Source organism: Haliaeetus albicilla, chromosome Z (genome assembly GCF_947461875.1).
Source record: "Haliaeetus albicilla chromosome Z, bHalAlb1.1, whole genome shotgun sequence".
Taxonomy (NCBI): Eukaryota; Metazoa; Chordata; class Aves; order Accipitriformes; family Accipitridae; genus Haliaeetus; species Haliaeetus albicilla.
In genome coordinates, this window is record NC_091516.1 from 49,808,532 (window position 1) to 49,832,529 (window position 23,998).

The following is a 23,998-nucleotide window of genomic DNA, read 5'->3' on the forward strand; positions in this document are numbered from 1 at the left end:
CAGTTTTTTACTGTATTAATACTTCTGGTTGTAAAGAGTTTGAGTCATATTAATCAAACTTTCATGTTAAACTGCACTAATCAATTAAAAGGAGAAAAGCTTTAAAAATGTATCCATTATAAGATTTGATTTAGACCAGAAGAAGTAGCAATTGTTTGCTTTCAAGGAATTTGTTAAATGTTCTTTTATATTCTTTTTAACATAAGAATTGTAATACAGCAAGTTATGATAAGCCACCATGTAGTTGCCTGTATATCTGCATGCCTTCTTTCACTTCTGCTAGATGTGCATAAGGTCCAGCAACTCAGACCTAGAGAACATCTGCTTGTTGCTGTGGTGGAAATAAGTGATGTATTTTTGGAGTGTAATAACTTCTATAGGTAATGCATCTGATGAAATAAAGTGTGGCTGTTTTCTTAGCTTGGACTCTGCAGCACACACAAAAGAAAATTTTCCTTTCCTTACCTTCCTTCTTTGCTAAAATTAGTTTTGCAAATACATTGAAAAACATACCTGCTGAGTAAGACACTACTGTTTTTCCAGCTAGTCTGTAGTACTGCATTTTGCTGGAGACAGTAAAGTGAATATTTAAACATGAAAATAATTTTAATACTACTACTCATTTGTCATGTACCATTCAAGAGTTCCAATAACACTTTAATAAGTTCCTATTATAAACTAACAATTTCTTTTCTGCTACCTTGAATCTATTCACTGCTTCCTCTCTAGAGGAGAAAAATTTTTCTCTCATTCTATAACTGTGATTATTCCTTTTTTTGTAGGTTCCCTTGATGAATCTTTCAGGTTTTTTTAAATATTCTTTGGTCTAAAAGTACATTGAAGTTATCACTTCCAAAGTGGTAGTTTTAGCCACACATCTCCAAAAAGCTAAATAATACAGTCGAGTGAATGCTTTGGTGCCAGTTGTGCTTCTAAAGCACATGGGATAAATGTCTGAAAAGGTCTTTGAAATTTAAATGCATAGAAAGAATGTATTTTATTGAAGTTCATGTTCATACTGCAGATCCAGCCCAGACTGACAATGAGCAAATTACCTCTTCAAGCAAATATCTATCCTATGACTACAATGGCTTATATCCAAGATGTTGGCGTTCGTTTGACACTTCATTCAGCTCAGTCTCTAGGTGTTGCAAGCTTGAAAAATGGTAAGTATAAGGTGATAGATATTACAAAGGCCTATCCTTCATGACTGTCTGAAATAGCTCATTCAGAGATTACCATACCTACCAGTGTTTGAAGAAAGGAAATACATTTCTCCAACTCTGACAAGTTTTAGAATATATCCATAAGGGAGGAGGTAGAGGTTGTTCCCACATGAGATCCTGTCATCTTCGATGGAGGATGTGTCTCAAACTAGAGGCAGAGGAAAGACATTACAAAAAAGACAAAATGAGCAATAAATTGTCAGAACCAGGTATTTTTCACCCAAGAACTCTGATGGAACTCAAGGTTGAAAAAACAAAACTAAGTCTTTTGTTCTCTTTTGTTCTGCTCTGGTAGCAGAAGGCTTAAGATGGGTAATGTGATGCTGATCATGGGGTTTCTGTTTGTTTGTTTGCTTCAGGGTAGAAAGCACTAGTCTTAAGGTATATGCGGTATAGCCCAACATCCCTGTCAAGTAAAACAATAACAGCTTTTTTGAAGACTAGAATTAGTGAAGTGAAGGATAAAAATGGCACTAGGTGAGTCAACATACTTCTTCTGAAGCAAAGTCTTGCCTCATGAATTTAATGGAGTACTTTGAAAGGACTGATGAATATGTTGACAAGAAAAATCAATTCATATTAAGACTTCCAAAAGGGACGTAGTCTTGTCCCTCACAGCAGAGAAGGCTGTGAGGAATGGCCTGGAGGGCTGGAAGCAGAGTTCAGTTGTTCGGTCTATACTGCTACCAGAATGAGGAGGCATTCAAATAAAGCTAGCAAGTAGGGGGCAAAATAAGCTTTATAATTCATAATTTAAGATGTATAATTCCTTGCTGGAATATATTGTGAGTTTAAATTTACACAATTTTGAAAAACAATGGAAAGAATACTTAGAAGAAAAAAAGCCCATCAGAAACTATGCCAAAACCTACTTCCCGGTTTCTTTTCAGAAAAATGCCATATTGATGTCTATTCTGACAAAAGGTGAATACTATACTAGAGTGATGGCAGTATTAGCAAACCTAATTAATTTCAGGGCAAAGAGTTAACACTGGCGTATAGACTGATGGTTTAATAAAGCCATAGAGGAAAATACCAGCCTTTTGTTCCAAGACCACCTGATACAAGACCCAAACCACATTTTTTCATGCCTTCCATTGCTAGAAAACAAATTTCCTTTTACCTGATCTTGTGAATGAACTTGACACCACCAAATGTTTATTGGCACTTGTTATGTAGGTATTGGAGATGAAATTGGTATGCAGAGCCTCCATTACCTTGTAGTAGTGTCTGTACTTGTTCTTTATCAATCCCAGTCTCTGCATCACAGAATAATGCAACTTCTCAGTCCACAGAGAACCCCACTCTCTGTCTTCAAGTTAGGGAAGTTAAGGCTAGCACTGTTTGACATAATGCAGTTGAGTATCAGGGAGAAACTGGCTTTGTGTGAGCATTTGTTTCAACCCAGTCAGAAGACACTAGAGGCATTTCCTCTGCTCCAGGTAAATAAAAGAGCAAAAGATGTATCCCATACCTGATCATGGCATTAATTTCTTAGCTATGTCACTCTTTGGCAAACTCTATGATGTCACTCAAGGCTAAGAGCTAGTTAGCAATATCTAATAATTACTCTGCACCCACTAAAAAAAGGAGGGGAATGTATTTATCTGACTTGTCATCATTAGGTAGTATTTCATGAAATGACTATGTTTACTACCTTTGTCCTAAGGCCATGATGGACTCCTCAAAAGAGAAAAAAACGAAGCTGAAGATTCTGTGGCTGCTGAAAGTCACATGCTTCATAACACTTCTTTTGAAAGCCCTTCAGGATCTCAAAGGGATCCTGGAAGAAAATCCAAAAACATTGCAATTTAGGCAAGCCCCTTCAGTAGCTGTGTATCTGAGACTGTGTGTCTCAAGGCATAACCACAATCTGAGACTTAAATGAACAGCTGATTGTTTCTCACTTCTCATTCTTGGATTAGAGATTAGTTCCTTACTATGGAGCAGTTAGTTAACTCTCATGCTGTCAGGTGACCTCAGTAGTATGGAGTAGGATTTCTCACTCTATTGTCATCAGTCTTCATCATCAGCTTCTAAGAGACTTGATCAAAAACTGTAAAGTACTTATGCCACAACTTTATTCCTACTTTCCATCTCTCTTCCCATTTGTGGGGTTGAATGCATAATCATTTTTTAATGTTAGATGCTGAACATCCTCCACCTTGTAAATTCCATCCAGTTCTGCTCTAATCTTCTACTTAGTGGATTATCCTCCATGCCCCAGGGAAGACCTCTAGGTAGATGGGATGCACCACTGTCATTTAGAGGTGGACTTCCTCCAGTCTGATGGATAATTAATGGGGTAGCAGGGATCACTTATGTCCTGAAGCCTCATGAAATACTTGTATGACTTTTAAGGCAGAAATTTCCCTAAAACAATCTTTTTTAATCTTTGACCTGCTTTTGAAATGTTTTTTATCGCTGACTTTAGCAACATGGATCATTTTGTTTGTATTTGCTGTTCACAATCGCCTAGAGAATCATGAAGCTTTATTTTGCCAGCCTTCATTATCCTAGTTTCTTAAAGAATGTTGGAAATGTGGTTAGGTAGTTTTGGGTCTAGGTCCTCTAAGTTTTGTTTGAAAACTTTGACAAAAGTTTATCATAGGTTTGTCCTTCTCACTATGGTTCTAGCTTTTTTCAGAGACTTATCATACCTGTCTGTCAGCCCATGTTCCTACAGTGATCCACAAAGATCATCAATGTAAGGCACAATCCTAGCCTTATACCTTAGTTCAAAATGGTAGGTTGTTTCTTACTCATTGCCAGCTGACTTCTGTCCTGGATACACAGAATCTGATTTTAATTGAGGGAAGGGAAGAACAAGTATTTAAGAAAATTGGATAAGTATTTGTAGAACACTGAAGAAGTGTAAAAGAGACCGCCTTATTAAGCAGCCTTTTCTAGTAGCTTAAATTGTGCATTTCTTATTTAGGAAACAAGTACTTCAGTCTTCCAGTTTTATTCAGGAAACAAGTACACTTGTTTGAAGATTCAGTGTGCAAAAACCATAACAGTCTTAATTACATGCCTTGAACTGGTTTCCCTCTGGAGATAAAAACTTGAAAGATATGAACTTCTTCTTTGTCCTGGTTTCATCTGGGATGTAGTTAACTGTCTTCCTAGTAGCTGGTACAGTGCTATGTTTTGAGTTCAGTATGTGAAGAATGTTGATAACACTGATGTTTTCAGTTGTTGCTCAGTAGTGTTTAGACTACAGTCAAGGATTTTTCAGCTTCTCATGCCCAGCCAGGGCACCTGACCCAAACTGGCCAACAGTGTATTCCATACCATGTGACGTCCCATCTAGTTTAGGAACTGGGAAGTGGGGGGGGGCAGGGTTTTTTTCGCCGCTTGGGGACTGGCTGGGTGTCGGTCGGCGGGTGGTGAGCGATTGCCCTGTGCATCATTTGTACATTTCAATCCTTTTATTACTACTGTTGTCATTTTATTAGTGTTATCATTATCATTATTAGTCTCTTCTTTTCTGTTCTATTAAATCGTTCTTATCTCAACCCAGGAGTTTTACTTCTTTTCCTGATTTTCTCCCCCATCCCACTGGATGGGGGGGGAGTGAGTGAGCGGCTGCGTGGTGCTTAGTTGCTGGCTGGGGTTAAACCACGACAGTCCTTTTGGCGCCCAACGTGGGGCACGAAGGGTTGAGATAACGACAAACCTGACCAGAGCTTGTTAAAACAAATTTGTCCTAAGCATTCATTATGTTGATTTATGCATTCTTAGAGTTGTTGCTCTGGTTTTTAAGGCTCTGTTATGTATCACCTCGCTTGCTGTATGTAGTTCCTCTTCTACTGCTTATCATCCGTGGGAGGTGGATCAAGGTTTTCGCTTTGATGTATGGTATAACTCTGGTTTATGGTATGATAAAGTCATCAGCTGTGGGATTAATCCGGTATTTGCACTTAGCATTGTCACCTTTATACTGCGGGAGCCATCTGTGGGAAACTATTAATAATTATACCATTTACCTTTCCTCCATGGAAAACCAGTCTGTGGGTGGGGTACCTTTCTTCCCCTCTCCTTTCTCCTTCGGTCCAGTTACAATGGTGTTTGAGAATTTTGAAAAATTTGAATACTCCTGGAATGTTGGGACTAGCACGGTCCTAGCCCTACTGCTAGGAATTAGCATACTTTTGAATGTGGTTCAGCTCTCGTTTAAGGTTAAACAGCTATTTAAGAAGATCACCCAGAGATGTGCCCCAAGGCTGGATAATTATGAGTGGCAGGGTGTGTGGGGTAGTATGGGCAAATACCTAGAAAAGTGGGCACCTCCGATGTTTTGGAAATTCACCCCTGAACAAGTGCAGGATCCAGAAGAACTAGTAAAATATTTGGAAAAGGTATGCTGTCACCCCGGCAGCTCCAGAGAGATACAAATCACTGCAACGTGCTGGGGCCTGGCCCATGCCTATCGAGCCCTGTTTGACACCACTCAGTACCCTCAAGGGGAAGAGAAAGTCTCTGGACCTAACAACAAAATGGTGAGCACCGCGGCCACCCAAACCTTGGCAACGGGCGCTGCGGCCCCTCCAGCCCCGGCAAGGAGCATTGCAGGCACCCAGACCTTGGCGACAGGCACCGTGACCCCTCCAGCCCCGGCGACGAGAACTCGGGCTACCCAAACCTCAACAACAGGCACTGCAGCCCCTCCAGCCCCGGCAATGAGTACAGCAGCCACCCAAACCTCAGCAATGGGCACTGCAGTCCCTCCAGCCCCAGCGACGAGCACTGCTGCTACCCAAACCTCGGTGACAGACACTGCGGTTATCCAAAACCCAGTGAGCGATACTGCAACTGAACCAGCGGACCAACCTGCACCAGCATCAGTTGCCCCCGTACAGAAAAAGAAATATACAAAAAAATCAGTTCGCTTAGCGAAGGATGAAGATGAACCAGGGTCATCACGGGAACCGGAGGAAGAGGCAGAACCAGAGGTAATAACCCGGTCCCTATCCTTGAGTGAGCTGCGGGATCTGCGAAAAGACTTTGGCCGCCGCATAGGTGAGCATATTATCACCTGGCTCCTCCGATGCTGGGACAATGGGGCTAATAGCTTGGAATTAGAAGGTAGGGAAGCCAAGCAGCTGGGATCGCTTGCCAGGGAAGGTGGCATTGACAAGGCAATTGGAAGAGGGACACAAGCCATCAGCCTCTGGAGGCGACTCCTGTCAAGTGTGAAGGAAAGGTACCCCTTTAAGGAAGATGTTATATGTCAATCAAGCAAGTGGACCACCATGGAAAAAGGTATTCAATATCTGAGGGAATTAGCTGTGCTAGAGACGATCCATCATGACCCGGACAACCCACAATTACCCAAAGATCCAGACGAAGTCCAATGCACACGACCCATGTGGCGGAAGTTTGTACGGAGCGCACCATCATCCTATGCCAACGCATTGGCAATAATGGCCTGGAAGGATGAAGAGGCACCGACAGTGGAGGAAGTGGCTCGCCAACTCCGTCAATACGAAGAAAATCTCTCTTCCTCCCTACAAGCCTGCATTGCAGCTGTGGAGAAGCTGTCCGAGGATGTCCAACAAATCAAAGAGGATATGTCCTACTCCACACGTGTAAGGACCAATGTCTCAGCTATTAGGAGTGAGCGCTCCTCTTCCCAAGAGAGAGAATATAGAAGGTACACACCGCGAGGTGCCCTGTGGTTTTACCTATGTGATCAGGGAGAGGACATGAGGAAATGGGACGGAAAACCTACCTCGGTCCTAAATGCACGGGTACGTGAACTGCGAGGAAAAACCACCACAAAAGGGGATTCTACCAGGAAAAATGCCGCTCCAGTTTCCAAACAGAGTAGAAGGGCTGATTTCATTTCTGATCCTCTTGAAGGGACTTCTGAGCCAATTTTACGAGAAGTGAATACTGAATACTCTAACCAGAATTAGAGGGGCCCTGCCTCCAGCCAGGTGGAGGAAAGGGATAACCGGGTCTATTGGACTGTGTGGATTCGATGGCCTGGCACGTCAGACCCACAGGAGTATAAGGCTCTAGTAGACACCGGCGCACAGTGCACCCTAATGCCATCAAGTTATAAAGGGACAGAATCCATTTGTATTTCTGGTGTGACAGGGGGATCCCAAGAATTAACTGTATTGGAAGCTGAAGTAAGCCTAACTGGAAATGAATGGCAGAAACACCCCATTGTGACTGGTCCAGAGGCTCCGTGTATCCTTGGCATAGACTATCTCAGGAGGGGGTATTTTAAGGACCCGAAGGGGTATCGATGGGCTTTTGGTATAGCTGCCTTGGAGACGGAGGGCACTGAACAGCTGTCTACCCTGCCTGGTCTCTCTCAAGACCCTTCGATTGTGGGGTTGCTCAAGGTTGAAGAACAACAAGTGCCAATTGCTACCACGACGGTGCACCGGCGGCAATATCGCACCAACCGAGACTCTCTGATTCCCATCCACAAGTTGATTCGCCAACTGGAGAGCCAAGGAGTGATCAGCAAAACCCGCTCACCCTTTAATAGTCCCATATGGCCAGTGCGGAAGTCTAATGGGGAGTGGAGACTAACAGTTGACTATCGCGGCCTGAATGAAGTTACACCACCGCTGAGTGCTGCCGTTCCAGATATGCTAGAACTTCAATACGAGCTAGAGTCAAAGGCAGCCAAGTGGTATGCCACAATTGACATTGCTAATGCGTTTTTCTCAATCCCTCTAGCAGCAGAGTGTCGTCCACAATTTGCCTTTACTTGGAGAGGTGTCCAGTACACTTGGAATCGATTGCCCCAGGGGTGGAAACACAGCCCCACCATTTGCCATGGACTAATCCAGACTGCACTGGAAAAAGGTGAAGCTCCGGAACACCTGCAATACATTGATGACATCATCGTATGGGGCAACACAGCAGAAGAAGTCTTTGAGAAAGGGAAGAAAATAATCCAAATCCTTCTGAAAGCCGGTTTTGCCATAAAAGAAAGTAAGGTCAAGGGACCTGCACAGGAGATCCAGTTTTTGGGAATAAAATGGCAAGATGGACGTCGTCAGATCCCAATGGATGTGATTAATAAAATAGCAGCTATGTCTCCCCCGACTAATAAAAAGGACACACAGGCCTTCTTAGGTGTCGTGGGGTTTTGGAGAATGCATATTCCAAATTACAGTTTGATTGTAAGCCCTCTCTATCAAGTGACCCGGAAGAAGAATGATTTTAAATGGGGCCCTGAACAACAACAAGCCTTTGAACAAATTAAACGGGAGATTGTTCATGCCGTAGCCCTTGGACCAGTCCGGACAGGACAAGATGTTAAAAATGTGCTCTATACTGCAGCTGGAGAGAATGGCCCTACCTGGAGCCTCTGGCAGAAAGCACCTGGGGAGACCCGGTGCCGACCCCTGGGGTTTTGGAGTCGAGGATATCGAGGATCCGAGGCTCGCTATACTCCAACTGAAAAAGAGATATTGGCAGCGTATGAAGGAGTTCGAGCTGCCTCAGAAGTGGTTGGTACTGAGACACAGCTCCTCTTAGCACCCCGACTACCAGTGCTGGGCTGGATGTTCAAAGGGAGGGTCTCCTCTACACATCACGCGACTGACGCCACGTGGAGTAAGTGGATCGCACTGATCACACAACGGGCTCGCATAGGAAACCCCAGTCGCCCAGGAATTTTAGAAGTAATCACGGACTGGCCAGAAGGCAAACATTTTGGAATGTCACCAGAGGAGGAGGTGGCACGTGCTGAAGAAGCCCCGCTGTATAATAAACTGCCAGAAAATGAGAGGCAATATGCCCTGTTCACTGACGGATCCTGTCACATTGTGGGAAAGCATCGAAGGTGGAAAGCTGCTGTATGGAGTCCTACACGACAAGTTGCAGAAACTGCTGAAGGAGAGGGTGAATCGAGTCAGTTTGCAGAGGTGAAAGCCATCCAGCTAGCGTTAGATATTGCTGAAAGAGAAAAGTGGCCAGTGCTCTATCTCTATACTGACTCATGGATGGTGGCAAATGCCCTGTGGGGGTGGTTACAGCAATGGAAGCAGAGCAACTGGCAGCGCAGAGGTAAACCCATTTGGGCTGCCACGCTGTGGCAAGATATTGCGTCCCGGCTAGAGAATCTGGTTGTAAAAGTACGTCATGTAGATGCTCACGTACCCAAGGGTCGGGCCACTGAAGAACATCAAAACAACGAACAGGTGGATCAGGCTGCCAAGATTGAAGTGTCTCAGGTGGACCTGGACTGGCAACATAAGGGTGAGCTATTTATGGCTCGATGGGCCCATGATACTTCAGGCCATCAGGGAAGAGATGCAACATATAGATGGGCTCGAGATCGAGGGGTGGACCTGACCATGGACACTATCGCGCAGGTTATCCATGAATGTGAAACATGTGCTGCAATTAAGCAAGCCAAGCGGTTAAAGCCCCTGTGGTATGGAGGGCGATGGCTGAAATATAAATTTGGGGAAGCCTGGCAGATTGACTATATCACACTCCCACAAACTCGCCAAGGCAAGCGCTATGTGCTTACAATGGTGGAAGCAACCACCGGATGGCTGGAAACATATTCTGTACCCCATGCCACTGCCCGGAACACTATCCTGGGCCTTGAGAAGCAGGTCTTGTGGCAACATGGCACCCCAGAAAGAATTGAGTCAGACAATGGGACTCATTTCCGAAACAACCTCATAGACACCTGGGCCAAAGAGCACGGCATTGAGTGGGGGTATCATATCCCCTATCATGCACCAGCCTCTGGGAAAATTGAGCGATACAATGCACTGTTAAAGACTACATTGAGAGCAATGGGGGGCGGAACTTTCAAACATTGGGATACACATTTAGCAAAAGCCACCTGGTTAGTCAACACCAGAGGATCTGCCAATCGGAGTGGCCCTGCCCAATCAGAATTTTTACATACTGTAGAAGGGGATAAAGTCCCTGTAGTGCACATGAAGAACATGTTAGGGAAAACAGTCTGGGTTACTCCTGCCTCAGGCAAAGGTAAACCCATTCGTGGGATTGCTTTTGCTCAAGGGCCTGGGTGCACTTGGTGGGTGATGCGAAAAGATGGGGAAGTCCGATGTGTGCCTCAAGGGGATTTGATTTTAGGTGAAAATAGCCAGAATTAAACTGTATGATATTAGTTGCTATATAATCCTGCTACTGTATGTTATCATTACTATAATTGTTATATGCTATATCCATAGTACTATAGTAAGAATCACTTGGATCAAGCAAGAAAGAACTGTGATAAAACTGAGCAAAGCGCAGTAGAGGTGGATCCAGAACTGACTCCAGCATGCAACAATCTAACGGTGCACACCATCCTCCTGCTGCGTCAAATGTCATCTGCTCGTCACACCGCACTGAAGCCCAATTCTGCTCTACCGACTGAGAGGACTTTGCACCATCCCTCCTGCTCAGACAGACTGGTATGACAGATGGAGCCCAGAGTCAGAAACTAAATGAACTCAACAAACATTTTATGAACATAAAGAACTAAAGAACTGATATCTCTGTGTGTGTATACTTATATATATATATATATCATTGTTCATATGTCTCAAAGGGATGGAAAGGTGGTGATGATTGATCAGAATGTAACTAAAGGTATGGGAACTGAGCATGACGTCAATGGTATAGAATAAGGGGTGGATACTGTCCTGGTTTCATCTGGGATGTAGTTAACTGTCTTCCTAGTAGCTGGTACAGTGCTATGTTTTGAGTTCAGTATGTGAAGAATGTTGATAACACTGATGTTTTCAGTTGTTGCTCAGTAGTGTTTAGACTACAGTCAAGGATTTTTCAGCTTCTCATGCCCAGCCAGGGCACCTGACCCAAACTGGCCAACAGTGTATTCCATACCATGTGACGTCCCATCTAGTTTAGGAACTGGGAAGTGGGGGGGGGCAGGGTTTTTTTCGCCGCTTGGGGACTGGCTGGGTGTCGGTCGGCGGGTGGTGAGCGATTGCCCTGTGCATCATTTGTACATTTCAATCCTTTTATTACTACTGTTGTCATTTTATTAGTGTTATCATTATCATTATTAGTCTCTTCTTTTCTGTTCTATTAAATCGTTCTTATCTCAACCCAGGAGTTTTACTTCTTTTCCTGATTTTCTCCCCCATCCCACTGGATGGGGGGGGAGTGAGTGAGCGGCTGCGTGGTGCTTAGTTGCTGGCTGGGGTTAAACCACGACATTCTTTCATAAGTCTATTTATGATTTAACATCATGCTTGAAGAACTATTCTGAATGGCAATGCTACAGTTCAGTATAAACTCAGAACTTCATACTCAGTGCTCATCTGATACAAAGTTCTTTCCTACTCCCACAAGTGAAAATACCCTTACAAGAAGGAGTGATTGTGAGTATTTATATATTCATATTGCCTACCTGTTTTTCCTTCTGCCTCCAACTGTGAAACAAAAACAACAACAAAAAATATTTGGGAGGTGCACTTTTCTATGGAGTGTAAGATGAAGACAGTTCCTCTACAGAAGGTCTCCATACAGCTGCAGCTCCTTGGGTTGATTTTCCTCTTTGATGCTTGATGTGCCAAGTATCCTTGTTACAAGTAATAGTTAACAATAATAACTTTTCGTGCTAAACTTCTATTTAGGCTCTTATGTTAGAAGTTTGCAGGACCTTGTGCTGAAAGGCTTCTGAAAATTTTTTGGAAGGTTATAAGCAGCCAAAACCCAAATGTATTAACGGTTTTCACAATCAGTCTTAACAATGTTGATCTGCTACTATTCTTCCATATGTAAGAGAAGAATTATGATTCCTTATAAGTTATATTTCAAGGTATTTTTCTTACGTAAAATAGAAGCTTTAGATATTCAGTATAATCCTTGTATTGCTCTTTCAGGTCAGTTGGAAGTGATCATGGATCGTCGTCTTATGCAGGATGACAACCGTGGCCTTGGACAAGGTGTCCAAGATAACAAGATTACAGCTAATATCTTCCGGCTTCTGCTGGAAAGAAGACATGGAACAGATGTGGTAGGATTCACTGTCTGGATTTTTCTGGCTAATTAAGATATAAATATTTATTTCTGTTGCAGCAGCAGTGAACTCAGTAAAGAAATTATTCCATGAGCAGTAGAACTAAGGAAGCATAGATTCCAAGAAAGTTTTGTCAGCTTGCTTGCATAGTCTCATCATAAAGACTTCATTTTCCACTATTCCTCACACAAATACCTGCAGTGTCTGCTTTCTCATTCACATTTCAACACATGACTGGGGTACTGTTGTAGAAGTCTCTTCTTTTTCTTCCTTTTTTTTTTTCTTTTTTTTTTACTGAGGAAGCTTTTAAAAAAACGCTGATTAGTGAGACTTGCTTCTTAACAAAATTAACTAAATCTCGGCAAAGGGAGACAAATTATTTCCCATGAATGGGTGGAAGGAGAAAACATCGTATAAATTTAATTTTCTTAGGAAATATTTAGATGCCAGACATACAAACTTTCTCACTTCATTATGATTCTGGGAAAGTTGAGACAATATTGTTGTAAGGGTGGTTTTTTTCACTTGCATAGATAATTTCAGATTACCTTTTTCTGTATTAGTCTTTTGAATAACTCTTCAATTTTCTTTAAGATCTTTGCATTTTCTGTCTTGGTTTTTTCCTATCATCTTTGAGAAAGACAAAATAAGAAGTACATCTCCATACTGAGGCAGTAGCATCATGATGACAGCACTGAGTGTATTTTAAAATCGTCACATAGCTAAAGATGAAAGGTTGTATACTGAGCTGCTAATGAATATGCAGATAAATTGGAATTAATTCTGGTTAATAATGGATATCATTAACCTCTGTGAGAGGATGATAATATCAAGCTTAAAGCTAATTTCCACCACTTAATGATTGACAGTGTTTTTTTCAGGTTGTACATGTCATTATGATTTTCTAATTCCTCATCCTGTATAACACAGGCAGCATATTAACTGCATTTATCAGTGCGGTGTGCAAGTATCTGAGCTAACTTGAAAGAAGCTAACTTGAGTTCTGCAGAGGTCTAGCTTTGACAACAATGAGCCTTGCACAGGTTAATCTACCTTCACAAGAAGAAACCTGCAGAGATCTATACTGCCACAGAAAACTTATTTACTACCCAGGGTAATTAGTGTTGTATTAAATTAGAATGTGAAGCTGGTAAGTAAGAATTATTGGACATGGAAATCTATGTCTACATTAGCAAATAATTTGAAACAATAGGAGCAGATCAAACCAGTTAGGGCCATGGTGTGTGCATTGACACTGTGTGCAGTTTTGGTATTTTCCATAGAACCATAAAATAAATCACGGAAAGGTATCTCTGGAAGTCTTCTAGTCCAGTCCCTGTGCAAAGCAGGTCTATTTTGTGTCAGAACAGACTTAAAAAACTGTCTAAAGGATTAGTCATCCATTCAGACCGTAATGGAGATGTGGAGGGTTAGAGCACGTTTGCCTGCATCCAGGGGAGCTTCTTCGTTCCTTCATTCTAAAAGAAAACTAGTCAATACACATTGAGACTCCTCTGCAAACTAGCACAGTGCCTGGTTGAGCGGGGTTGATCATAAGTTTAATTTCAGAACAGCACTGCTGCTTCAAACCAAAACACTCCTTTGGAAAGCAGTTTCAGGTTACCTCAATCAGAGCAAAGGCAGCCTAAACAACTCTGGGATTATCTGGTTAGTGAAATGTTTAGATGTGTCTTTGCCTGAGTTTACCAGTCTGTTTGGGATACTAGTCAGTCATCAGCTCAGTAGAATAACAGTGTATTTCCCTTTTCTTATTAAAATCCTCTTCCTTTTCTTCAGTTTTGAAAGATTCTGTGCAAGTTGCTGAGAATCTTTCAAAGGAGAAGGGCCACTTACCTGCTACAATCAAAAATCTTTGATGTGTTTTGGGTACCTTTGTTGCAGCATCTACCTTCCTTCCCCCACCCTTCCTGCTGAGCTTACAATGGTTTTAAATAGCTGCCTTTAGAGGCAGTTGGTTCTTATACAGTCTTGCAGGGACTTGAAAAGAAGGGGGATCAAAGCTATGGGGGAGTTGGCACAGTTAAAGAGGTGCTGTTGGCCCAACTGATATGGTATGTGCAACCCCCAGGAGCCAAGCAAGATGTTTTAAGGAAATACTATCTTTCTGGTGTTATATCTGGAATTCCCCTTTGCTATATTAAGACTGCTCTAGCATTTTGTTTTTCAAAATTTATCTGGGCATAAGTCACGTTTTCCGATTCATGTAACTGTTTCAGATGTGTTAAAGTAAGGAAGGGTAGTAGTCCCCTTTATGTTTTGTTAAATGTACAAACATTTTTTTTTAGTGTATTGTTACTCAGAAGGTAGTTGTTATAATAGTTTGAAAATAGCCCTGTTGGAAAAATTATGAAGAACTTATATGCAGTTTATATATGTAATTGGCTGCAGTGTGACTCACACACTGACCCTAATTTTGTTGTCAAGCCCTATTTTGTTACTGACTTGAGGAACGGTGGAAGCTATAGGAGGAGAGAGTTTTGATCACTTGGCACCTTTGCTGGTACAAGGTTTTCCAAAGTATATTCAGAAACATTTCATTCTGTCTTTTCTCAAAAACAATTCTGAAAAACAGGATTTTTTCTGCTGTTTGGGAAACTTCCCTATAAAAGGAGAGTGTGTGAAGTGTAGGATGTGCAATTCTTTAAAATTAATTAAAATAAATGTGCATCACTTTGGTGTAATTATTGTGGAGGTTTTTGGTTATGACAATATCAACCAAAAGTTTCTTTTAATTTACATCTCCAAAATATTTTTTTCCTTCCCCAACCCCACCCTGGACAGTATATTTTAATGGCAGAATCAAACCACATGAATGTCCTGAAGCATAAGATTGACCTGTCCAGTGGGTAGTAGAATTCTTAATAATCGCAAGCATTCTCAGGTAGCCTGTATTCTAGTAAGTCCCTAATCCTAATGTTACCTGGTTTTTGGCTATGGAATTCTAGCTCGTCTAGCCAGTAGTAAATACTCATGCTGATACTGCCGCTGTGCAAAAGACTTCAGGTTGATTTGTTTTGCTTAAGTTTCCCCCCACCCCCCAAACTGAATACTACAGAAGGTGTATTCAGAATGATGGTATTGCTCATTCAGTGAGCAAATGGGCAAATCTCATTTCACTTTACGTTATACTCACCTGATTTATTGATAACTGTGTCCCTCAGACCTCTGTTGATATTGTTACTGTGTTTTGATACAATTTCTATATACACCTTTTTCTCCTCCTACTAGCTGTAACTAACTTTGCTTACATGTTCATTTTGTCCTTGCAAGGATTTTTTGGCTCTGCCTTTGACTTCTCTCCTAATATTCATTCTTCTTTTTCCTCAGATTGTTAAGCAAGAAGTGAATGCATTTTATTTTTAAATTGAAGGGATTATTATTTAGCTGAGAATGAAACTAAGTACAGTTACCAATACTTGCTTGTCAAAAGAGTAAATGTTTATTTATTTTTGAAAATATAGACTCTTTATTTTACGTTTATTATAAGTTTTGTTAAAAATAAGCATTGATATCTTTTTACTCTCTGGGCTTTACTGTGCTATGTTAGTATAAGAATATGGATGATATTGGATTTATAGGTAGTGGTAATGTCTTTATTTCATCAGTGACGTAGGTGGAGAAAAGATGCCATGCCAGGCACATACTTTCTTCTTCAGATTCCTATTTCATACCTTGCCTTGACTTGCTCAATTTATGTAACTGGATTTATAGCCTAGTCTCACACAGAGGGCCAGGATTCAATGGCTCAAATAGCTGCTGTGACTTGGGGGAGGTTGTTTAGAGAAACAATGATACAGGCAGTTATGTGGCAGTCATAATCAAACACCTTTTCTTCCACCATATACAACTACTCTTTTTCTAATATTAAATATCTGTCAGTATCCACTTTCTCTGAAAATATATGCTTGGTGATATAGCCATTTCTGTCTGATTATTGAGTTGCACTTGCCAATTACTTGGGGTGCATATTTATAATGCATACATAGGTTTCATGTAGTAGCTATACAGTATACTGTGCATTGCTATGCTATGGGTAACCCCACCTTAACAAGCATAATTAACTTGATATTTCAAAAAAGCAGAAACTCAACAATGACTTAACTACTGCCATTTAGAAGCATTTTGAAGCCCATGTGTGACAACCTCAGATATTCTAATATCATTTTTAATTATGACTACCATAGTGAAATCATCAGGTATCTGCAAAATCTTGAACTTTAAAGTTTTGTGGTTTTATGGTGGCCACAGAAGAAAAGAAAAAGACATTTCCCTCTCTTCCTCTCACACAGAACACAATGCAGCTTCTTTAAAGCCTTGCCATATATATTTAGTAAGGGAGGACCCTTATTTCTTATTTAATTGGAAGAAAGATTCAAGTATGTGTTAGTTCTTTACAGCTTTCCTTAAAACACTACATTTAAATTATCATTACTGCTAACTACTATATAGATGATACTATACTTCTTACACTGGAAGTTTGTGTCTGCTGCTCAAGAACAGTGTTTCCATCTCTTATTTACCTACAAATACCATCTGCTTTCAGGCCAGCAATGTCCTTGCTTTTATGCCAGGGCACCTTACAGCTTAATTTCTTTCAAATGTTTTATCTTGACACTGTGACAAAGATGTGTTGCAGAAAGGTTCTAAATAAAGATGGATTTCTCTCTAAGCTCCATTCATGTGATAGTGTCCAAAGCTGTAGGGAGTGAATGTTCTCACCTTACAACAGGGCAGCAGCCACTCATTGTAGCTGGCTCATAGTGAAGTAGGTAGTACAGAGGACTGTCTTCCTCTGATTTCTAGACTTATAGTTATGTCTCTTTTGTGTATGTATGTACATCTCTACAGTGAATTACTTTCCTTTGGTTGTTTTTATTCATCTTCATTTGTGCATAACTGTCTGCCAGCTCTGTTTAGAAAGAAAGTATTTTACTTCAGTAGTATGTATTGTATTCAAACCTAGTCTCTCTGCTTTTAGCCCATATGATTCTCCAAAGCGGGAGGGTAGACCTCTTTAAGGTCTTTTGTGAGCTTATCTGAGCTGGTGCAATTTGAGGTCTTAAATTTAAACATTTCTGTATCATCATTTCTAGGAAGGCCTTACTCATTCCTGCTGCAAGCTCTGGTGGTACGGCAGAATCCTTCTTAAAGGAGGGAGAAAGGCTGCAAGTTCAGCTGCTGCTTCTTCTTGTATTCTCAAGTGAAATAACTCTGGAGGGGCAATCTCCTTGCACATGGAACAAGCAGTTCCCATCAGCAGCAAGAACTTCACATGAGCAGCATAATTCCAATGCAGATAGCTTCTCTGGAGGACAAAAATCAGGAGATATCATTGCATAGTTTCTGTCTTTAGCATCAGTTTGGTTACCTACTTCCTCATCAGAGCAGAACTCCAGAAAATTTCTGATCACTGTGTTCTGCCATAATCGGGAACAGGATAAGCTGTTCCCAGTCAACAGGAAACAAAATCTAGCACAGTGTCCTTTCCATGACTCTAGTCTGGGTTATTTGTTTAGGCATTAAGTCCCTCCTCCTTCCTCCTGCACCATTATAGAACAATATAAACACTGTAAGAAGAATTAGAAGAGAAGAAATAAAATCAGTGGGAGAGGCAGCTATAACTAAAGTACAGAATACTTTTATTGTTGAGACAAGCATGTCATGCTGTCTATCTGCTTTTGTAGTTTCATCCAGCTATACTGATGGCTGCATATTTGTCAACCTCAGCAATTATGGTGGTGAGCTTATGGTTATGGTGACTAGTTACTTTCTTTGCTATCTACACTCTTCTGTAGACAAGCGAGCAGCTGTTCTTCGAATGATCTGTTTATAGAACTTGACTGCTATTATGGCATCTGATTAAAGACTAACTAAATTAAACGCCAGGACCTGACAGACATCAAGGGAACAGTGATAGGTGAAGGAAGCGAAGGAACCTGACCAGGGAGGAGTGGAACACACTGAACTGGCTGCTCATGAGACCATGAAGGGAAGAAGATTAGATTGTTCCTGGTGTGAAACCCAACAAGACAACTCAGCAGAAATCAGTTCATGCAGACTAAGGGCATTATTGCCTACAGGGGTCCAGGACTTACGGGATTTGGAGGAGGGAGAGAATTTTAGACTTGTTTTGGGGAAAAAAAAAAAAAAAATGAAGAGGCTTGTTATGGGTTGTTCAGTGGAAGGGACATAGGAGTTGAAAGAGAAGGATCAAGGAAGAACAAGTGGGAAAAAGAGGGGTAAAAAGAGTGTAAAAAGGTCTGATCAAGTCCAGTGCTTGATCACCACAGCCTATCCTGTATTCTTATTAAATCCGGTTTCTTTGTGAGTGCACAACCTTTTTTGAATCTGTGTAAGCCAGTAGCCAACTTCAGGAAAGACTAGGAAGCAAGTAGAATAAGAGGTCTGGGTGTCAGCTATTGGAGAGAGAGACCATGGGATGGAGGCACCAGTGCAACTGGCTGCCATTTGCTGGCAAGACCTTTTTTTAATGTGTGTGCATGTAAACTGCTAACAAACTTCAAGCTGACAGGTAGGGGCCAGCATCTGGAAGGATGTGAAGTCTGAGCTGGTGAATGGTTGAAAGGCCTAAGGTCCAGGCCTGGAGGTCAGACGGACATAAAGTCCACCCTGATTTTTGAGGGATCAGTCATTGTTGAGTGTACTTGTGAATCAAGAAAGTGAGGGTCTTTGACTGATGAACTTCAGACCTGATCAGCTGGAGGACACAGTCAGGGTTCTGTTCATGTTACCCAAGAGCTCTGTGTTTATGTGGGTGCTGGCAAAGGTGCTGTTCTCTACTCACTTGTATGGCTGGCTGTGTGTGTGTGCACACGCCTATTGGGAATACATGCTCTGCCTTTCTCCTGCCTGGTCTTGGAGGAGCAGAACCACAGCAGGCTCCCATCTATCAACATGGGATGAGAGGAGACCCCTTGGTCTTAGAGACTACCAAATTTAGCTCTAGCAGACTGGGAAGAACTGTGGGTCCAAATTTCCCTGGATTTGGTTCCCTGAGGCAGTTGCAGGTTTCCTCACCTGCAGTCTCAGTGCCAGCTAAGAATCCACAGGCAGTACAGAAACTCTGTGGTGGCTTTAGAGTCACTCTGAACCAACTCACAGCCTCATGGATATTTTACAGTGCCTCAGAATTTTCATTTACTCTATAATCAGCCTCCGGGTACTCCTTTCACCTAGTGTGGCAGAAATGCGTTTCCAGTGTAACAGCCTCCAAGTGAATTGATAGAGAATTTTCCATTCCCTGAGGTAAAGAGGTAATACCAGTTTTTTGTCTGCTCAGTTGAGTCCTCCTTTGCTGGTCACTTCAACAGCTATCAAAAAACCCTAAGCATTCCAGATCATGATTCGCAATAAAGGACTTAAAACATATTGCCAAAAGAATTTATGCTTTGATGTGCAAAACTGTGACATAACTGATGAATATTTCAGTGTTGACGTGTATATGTGAACAATTCTGACAGATCTAATCCTTATATTTTTCAGGATTTTTGCTCCCCAGGATTTCAGGAAGGACTGATGGTCTAGTATAGCAGAAAATAATCTGCCATCTGTATTCTCGTTTATAGTCTTGGTGAGATTTCAGGATAGCTGCCTGTTCAGTATTCACATTTGTGGCTGTTACTTTTGGTTGCAATTTATCCAGGCCTCCTTAAAAGTCTAATTCATTGTAGAGGACCTGCTTTTTTACAGAGATTACCTGAAGATTGTTCTGCTGAAGATTCTTGGGCAGCTTTGAGGTCTTAGGTGTTCTGAATCCCACTGCTTAGAGAAAATCTTCCTATCACTCTGTTTGATTTCCATACAAAATTCTCTCTACAACCACCAGCCAGTCTGAAAGCTGCTTGAAGTGATCGTCAGTGTTGTCTTTGACACATGGTTACATCAGCATTGCACTCTTGGACACTGGAAAGGAATTATTCACCTCAGAACAATTTAACCAGTTTTCATCAGTGACTAATGGCTATTTGTTGCATTATGGGTGTAAGCCCTGTTACTGAATATCCTTCTCTCCTTCTCAGAAGCACTAGGAGTTTTTACAGGCACACAAAAATCTAGCTCCAGACATTGATCTCAGAAGAAAGAGAATGATACATCCATATCTAGAGGACTTTCAGAACTTGTCAGACTGATTATTCTTTTTGTATTGCAATGTGCAACTTTGGATGAATTTAAAGCAAGTGGATCTGATTTTCACTTGGTGAGGATAACAGCCAGGCAGTCTTGTGTGTAAAGCCTGCAACTAAGTTGAAACCATTTACTGTTTGATGTCAGTTTCATGAATTTGACTAGTACGAGGCCCAGATAAAATCTGAATTACTCTTCCAAGTTGGGAGCTTTAGGGCAATGTGTGTGCAAGAGTGTTGTGCAATTTTCTCACTCTCTTCCTGTTTATAGACACCTCCTTCCTCAAGTGGGGAGTACTCTACATAGTAAAGGATTCAAGATGTTTGCATTTGGGGAAGAATGTATGTAATTTAAAGCTAAGGCATCTGTCCATACCTGTCACTTATTTTTGTCATGTGTTGTAAGACTGTATATTCACATAGTCATTGATGTTGTCTGCCATTTGTTTCTCAGCTATAAGCAGGCTAGCACAGTATTGCCCAGCCAGTTTCTCATGTAGAAGCAGCTTCTCATGAAACATGCAGATGGATTGTCAATGTTTGGATTGTACAGAAAGGAATAAATTTTTCTTTCCATGTTTGTCTTTGGGAACCTTTAGGTTCTTTGGCTGACCATGTCAGTTGCTCTCAGTTGCTAGATTATGATGGAGAGTTATTTAATAATATTGTCTCCCTATGTTTCGGACTAGAGATGCTCTGAAGAGTCTTTTTACTCCACGGATTAGATTTTCCAGTCCAGAAACATTCTTCTTTGAAGAGTGCTGCCAGTTGGTTTTCTGAACGCATGGCAGAGAAAGTTGATAAAAATTGTTTTCTGACACAACATGAGAGTGAGTGAGAGACTTTTTTCTTCCAGGAATAGTCCAGGTGGTTTGGTGTCAAACTATTTTAATCTGCATTCCTTGATTTAGGAGGCCCAGAATTCTGTCTGTTTCCAGCTTTTATTTGAATGCACTGACATCCAAAGTCAGCATCCACATTTCAGGATGTTTGATCAGATAGTTTGGATGGTGGTGGGGTTTTGGAGTTATAATTAAATTTCTTTCCTGACTATGGTTCTTCACAGCACAGAACAGTCTAGAGAAGGAGTAAATAGTCAAGATTTGTGATTCGATATTCTGCCTGTCTCAGTTTCCTTTCCTCACTTTCGTATGGGAAATTTTAGACTACTTGTCTGTGTTGAAAAGTTATTTGTTTCTCTCTTAGCTCAATTGAAGTCCAGTTATCAACAGCTTCAGCTTTACTTTCTTCTTTACAGTATTTTTCATTTCTTTTTCCATTCAATAACTAAGTGATTTCTGAAGAGTCTAATTAGTGTTTTTCCCCTCTAATTAAGGACCTCAGTTCCTCAATTTAAACTCTTACCAGAAAACCCTTTGAGTCTTTTCTTAATCTGTTCCATCCTCCGTTTATTGATAAAATAGCTCATTTCTGATATAAGGGCACTTTTTACAGATAAGGCCATTCTTAGAAATTGTTGCAAATTGTAACCTAAGGTTATACTGGAGTGTGGTTTGTTTGTTTGTTTTTTTCTCAAAACTAGAAGTTTAGAATTATTCACTTTACTTTTGATGACAAGGAAAGATCCTATGTGAGGATTTGTTTACATCTATTGCACAGTCATTCAAGGGGTTGTATTTCAACACAGTTTCTAATTGGATAACTGTATGTGAATGTGCTGTAAGGTAGTTTTAAAAAGCAGTATTTGCTTTGATTAGAGTTCATTAAGCCAGCACTCAGATATATCAGTGGCATTCATCAGAATCTTGCCAGTGCGTAATGTTTGTAAGGCTGCCAGTGGAGCTCCATTCACACTTTGAGTGCTAAACACTATCATTGAAGTTGAGGAAATAATGCCACTTTTGAGAGAGCAGTACCTTAATTAGATGGAGACTGTGGGACTATGTCTTCTGACTTAGGATCGGCAGGGTACTGCTGAAAGCCGCCCACACAGTGAATGTGCGTATAGAGTATTGTTCCAAATGTGTTGTCTGTACATGCAAACCCTTCCCATCTCTCTTTCCCCAGAGTCCTGTTTAAATTTTGGATCACTAGATTGGGAGGGGAAGGATATACTCCAATCCTTTCATGACTGTAATGTACCTAGGGTGGAGTGGTATTTGAAGTGTCCCTTCTGGATCTTCTGTGATAGCACTGTCTTCACAGTGTTTGAAAAACTCTTTTTCCCGTGGTCTCCTGGCAGCTTTTACACCTGCTGTATTCTCCATTCCCATTGCTATTACATAGATTGACTGAATGACTGCACTTCTGTTGGCGCAGTTGTCCAAAGCTGACTGTGGTTCCAGATGTGGGAATACAAGATTCAGGATAAAATCTCCACCTAAGACTTAATGCAGCTTTTCAAAGTTTCAAAGTGGATTATGCTTAAGTACAATGCTTATGCCCATGATAAAACATCCAAACACAGTGGGAGCAAAAATGAGCTGAGTTGAATCAGCTCTGGTTCTAGCATTTGCCAGAATCCTTCAAGACTCTGTTTCTCTGCAATCCTCAGTTATTTCCAGAATCTAGGAATTGAGGAGCCACTCTTTATGGTTCTGCTACAGGTTACCTAGGGATTTTGTCTCACTGCCCATTAATAGTAAATGATTCTCTCCTTCCCACATTCTTCTTCAAAGTTTCCAGTGTCTTTCCTTCCATCTTTCCTGGTTTCTCAACTGCAATATATGTTACTGCATCTTTATATTAAAAACACTGGTTTTTATTCTCATTACTTCTGTTAGCCTTAGAGAAAGGTTTGAAGGATTCTGTCCTAGAAGATTGACCTGCCCAGTGCTATCTTTTCCTAGACAAGGCTGAGCATTCATCTGATATTTTTACCATGGGCAATTTTTTACTTTCGTGTCAGCCAATATACAAACTTGCCTCCCATTTTTTCCTGTACTGCTGATCTCTGGGATTTGGGCAAGGTTTTGACTCATGGATATCATGCTTGTGTTTATGTAAACAGTATTTTTCTGTATGTGGAACAGAAGCCTTCAGAAAGATCTCATGTCTCTTCCTTTCAAATGACCTTGGTGGGATTTTCAGAGGAACATCCGTTTCTGAAATTATGAGGACATCTAAATGAGTTCTGTTTGTTTTCAGCAAGCACTGTACTTCCAGGCATAAAGTTGCACTTAGTAGAATGATTTTTCAGTCACTCTTCCCATAAGAAACTGTGGCCCTTCTCCAAGTAAGTATTTGGGATGTCTTACAGTGAGAATTTGCATGTAGATAAAAAATTTAAAAAAAAAAACAAAAAAAACAACTTGTTTCTCCTTCCAACTCCTTGGAGTCCCTTAAATCTGAGAAATCTGGAGTTGAGGAGAACTGTGTTGGATGTGAGATGTACTTCTTACTTCAACATGTTTGTAGTGTATGTTAGGGAATAGTTTAAAGTAGAGGAAATGGCTGAACATTAATTCTGTTCAGGCAAAATCGCTGATCTCAAATGCTTTCAGTATGAATGTCCATTGTTTAAATGTGCATATGAAAAACTGATCTCAAATAACTGTTATTGCTGGACAGTAGTTTTGTCTTCTGCTTGTTCTTAGGTAGCATGCCTAGAACTGGGAACCAGTTGCAAGAGCTTTTGATACATCTTTTGTTTTAAATAG

The 23,998-nt window shown here is 41.1% G+C and overlaps 1 protein-coding gene across 2 annotated transcripts in view; it reads left to right on the forward strand.

The window, feature by feature from the left end:
* The window catches only part of MAN2A1 (mannosidase alpha class 2A member 1), a 137,801-nt gene that overhangs the window by 102,777 nt on the left and 11,026 nt on the right, over nucleotides 1–23,998 (forward strand). For both annotated transcript variants that reach the window (XM_069777163.1, XM_069777164.1), the window contains exons 18-19: nucleotides 1,025–1,166; nucleotides 12,077–12,210. In XM_069777163.1, the coding sequence (XP_069633264.1) occupies nucleotides 1,025–1,166; nucleotides 12,077–12,210 (276 nt within the window). The remainder of the gene's footprint in view (nucleotides 1–1,024; nucleotides 1,167–12,076; nucleotides 12,211–23,998) is intronic.